Source organism: Nicotiana attenuata, unplaced genomic scaffold (genome assembly GCF_001879085.1).
Source record: "Nicotiana attenuata strain UT unplaced genomic scaffold, NIATTr2, whole genome shotgun sequence".
In the NCBI taxonomy this organism is placed as follows: Eukaryota; Viridiplantae; Streptophyta; class Magnoliopsida; order Solanales; family Solanaceae; genus Nicotiana; species Nicotiana attenuata.
The window spans coordinates 339,312-340,748 of NW_017670653.1; the positions used below are offsets into that span (position 1 = coordinate 339,312).

Here is a 1,437-nt window from a genome sequence, read left to right on the forward strand (position 1 = left end):
TCCAAGAACCTATTAATTATACACTGGCAGCACATCACCCTGGCTGGCAGGCTGCCATGGACAAGGAAATTGAAGCACTTGAGCTAAATAAAACATGGGATGTGGTAACATTACCAGCAGGAAGGAAGGCTTTACTATGCAAATGGGTTTACAAAGTTAAACAATTATCTGATGGTAGTATAGAAAGACTGAAAGCAAGGTTGGTGATCAGAGGTGATATTTAGAAAGAAGGAATAGATTACAATGAAACCTTTTCCCCCGTAGTCAAAATGACCACCATTCGATGCATTCTAGCTACAACAGTAAAGAAAGGATGGGGACTCTACCAATTAGATGTCAATAATGCCTTTTTACATGGCGAGCTAAATGAGGAAGTGTACATGAAGTTTCCACCTAGTATTTTGCCTCCCTCTCCTAATCATGTCTGTGAATTAAGGAAATCTCTCTATGGACTTCGTCAGGCTTCGAGACAATGGTATGCAAGACTCACCAGTGCTCTTAATTTCAAAGGGTTCACTCATTCTCTAAACGATTATTCCTTATTTTTCAAAAAGACAGAATCTTCTATATCTATTGTGGCAGTATATGTGGACGACATCTTACTAAAAGGAAACAACAAAGAAGAGTTACATGCTTTAAAAGCTTTCCTCAACCAGGAATTTAAAATTAAGGATCTTGGCAACTTACATTTCTTCCTCGGCATGGAAGTAGTTCGTGAACCACAAGGTCTGATTCTTTCTCAGAGGAAATTCACCTTGGATCTTCTTCAGGAATTTGATGTTTTTAGTTCTTCACCTGTCTCCTCTCCTCTGGGCCCAACTGCCCAGTTGCTCGCTGATTCTGGAGAGCCTTTACCTGATCCTACTATATATCGTCATCTCCTTGGCAAGTTGAATTATCTCACACACACTCGACCCGATTTGTCTTTCACCGTCCATCATCTCAGTCAATATATGCAGGACCCGAGGAAACCACATCTTGCTGCAGGACTTCGAGTCCTTTGTTATCTCTTAAAGGACCCAGGTCTTGGACTTTTCATGTCTTCTTCTTCTTCATTTCAGCTCCTAGCTTTCTGCGATTCTGATTGGGGGACTTGTCCAGACTCGAGAAAATCAGTCAGTGGGTTTTACATCTCTCTTGGTTCTTCTCCCATCTCTTGGAAATAAAAAAAATAGACCTCCATCTCTCTTAGCTCTGCCAAAGCAGAGTATCGCTCTATGCGGCGCGTAGTCGCTGAACTTACTTGGTTAGTCTGTCTATTCGATGATCTCTTTGTACCCATCTCGTTACCAGTACCTCTTCATTCCGATAGCCAAGCTGCGATTCACATCGCAAAGAACCCGGTCTTCCATGAACGAACCAAGCATGTCGAAATTGACTGTCATTTTGTCCGACAACAATTCCTTGCAGGTTTGATTTCATTATCCTTTGTTCGAT

At 41.7% G+C, this 1,437-nt stretch overlaps 1 protein-coding gene across 1 annotated transcript; it reads left to right on the forward strand.

Annotated features, from left to right (window-relative positions):
* Positions 1-269: 269 nt before the first annotated feature.
* On the forward strand, positions 270-1,166 carry LOC109241916 (uncharacterized mitochondrial protein AtMg00810-like). Its single transcript, XM_019408744.1, has one exon. It carries the CDS (start codon positions 270-272, stop codon positions 1,164-1,166), a length of 897 nt encoding a protein of 298 aa, XP_019264289.1.
* Positions 1,167-1,437: the final 271 nt, after the last annotated feature.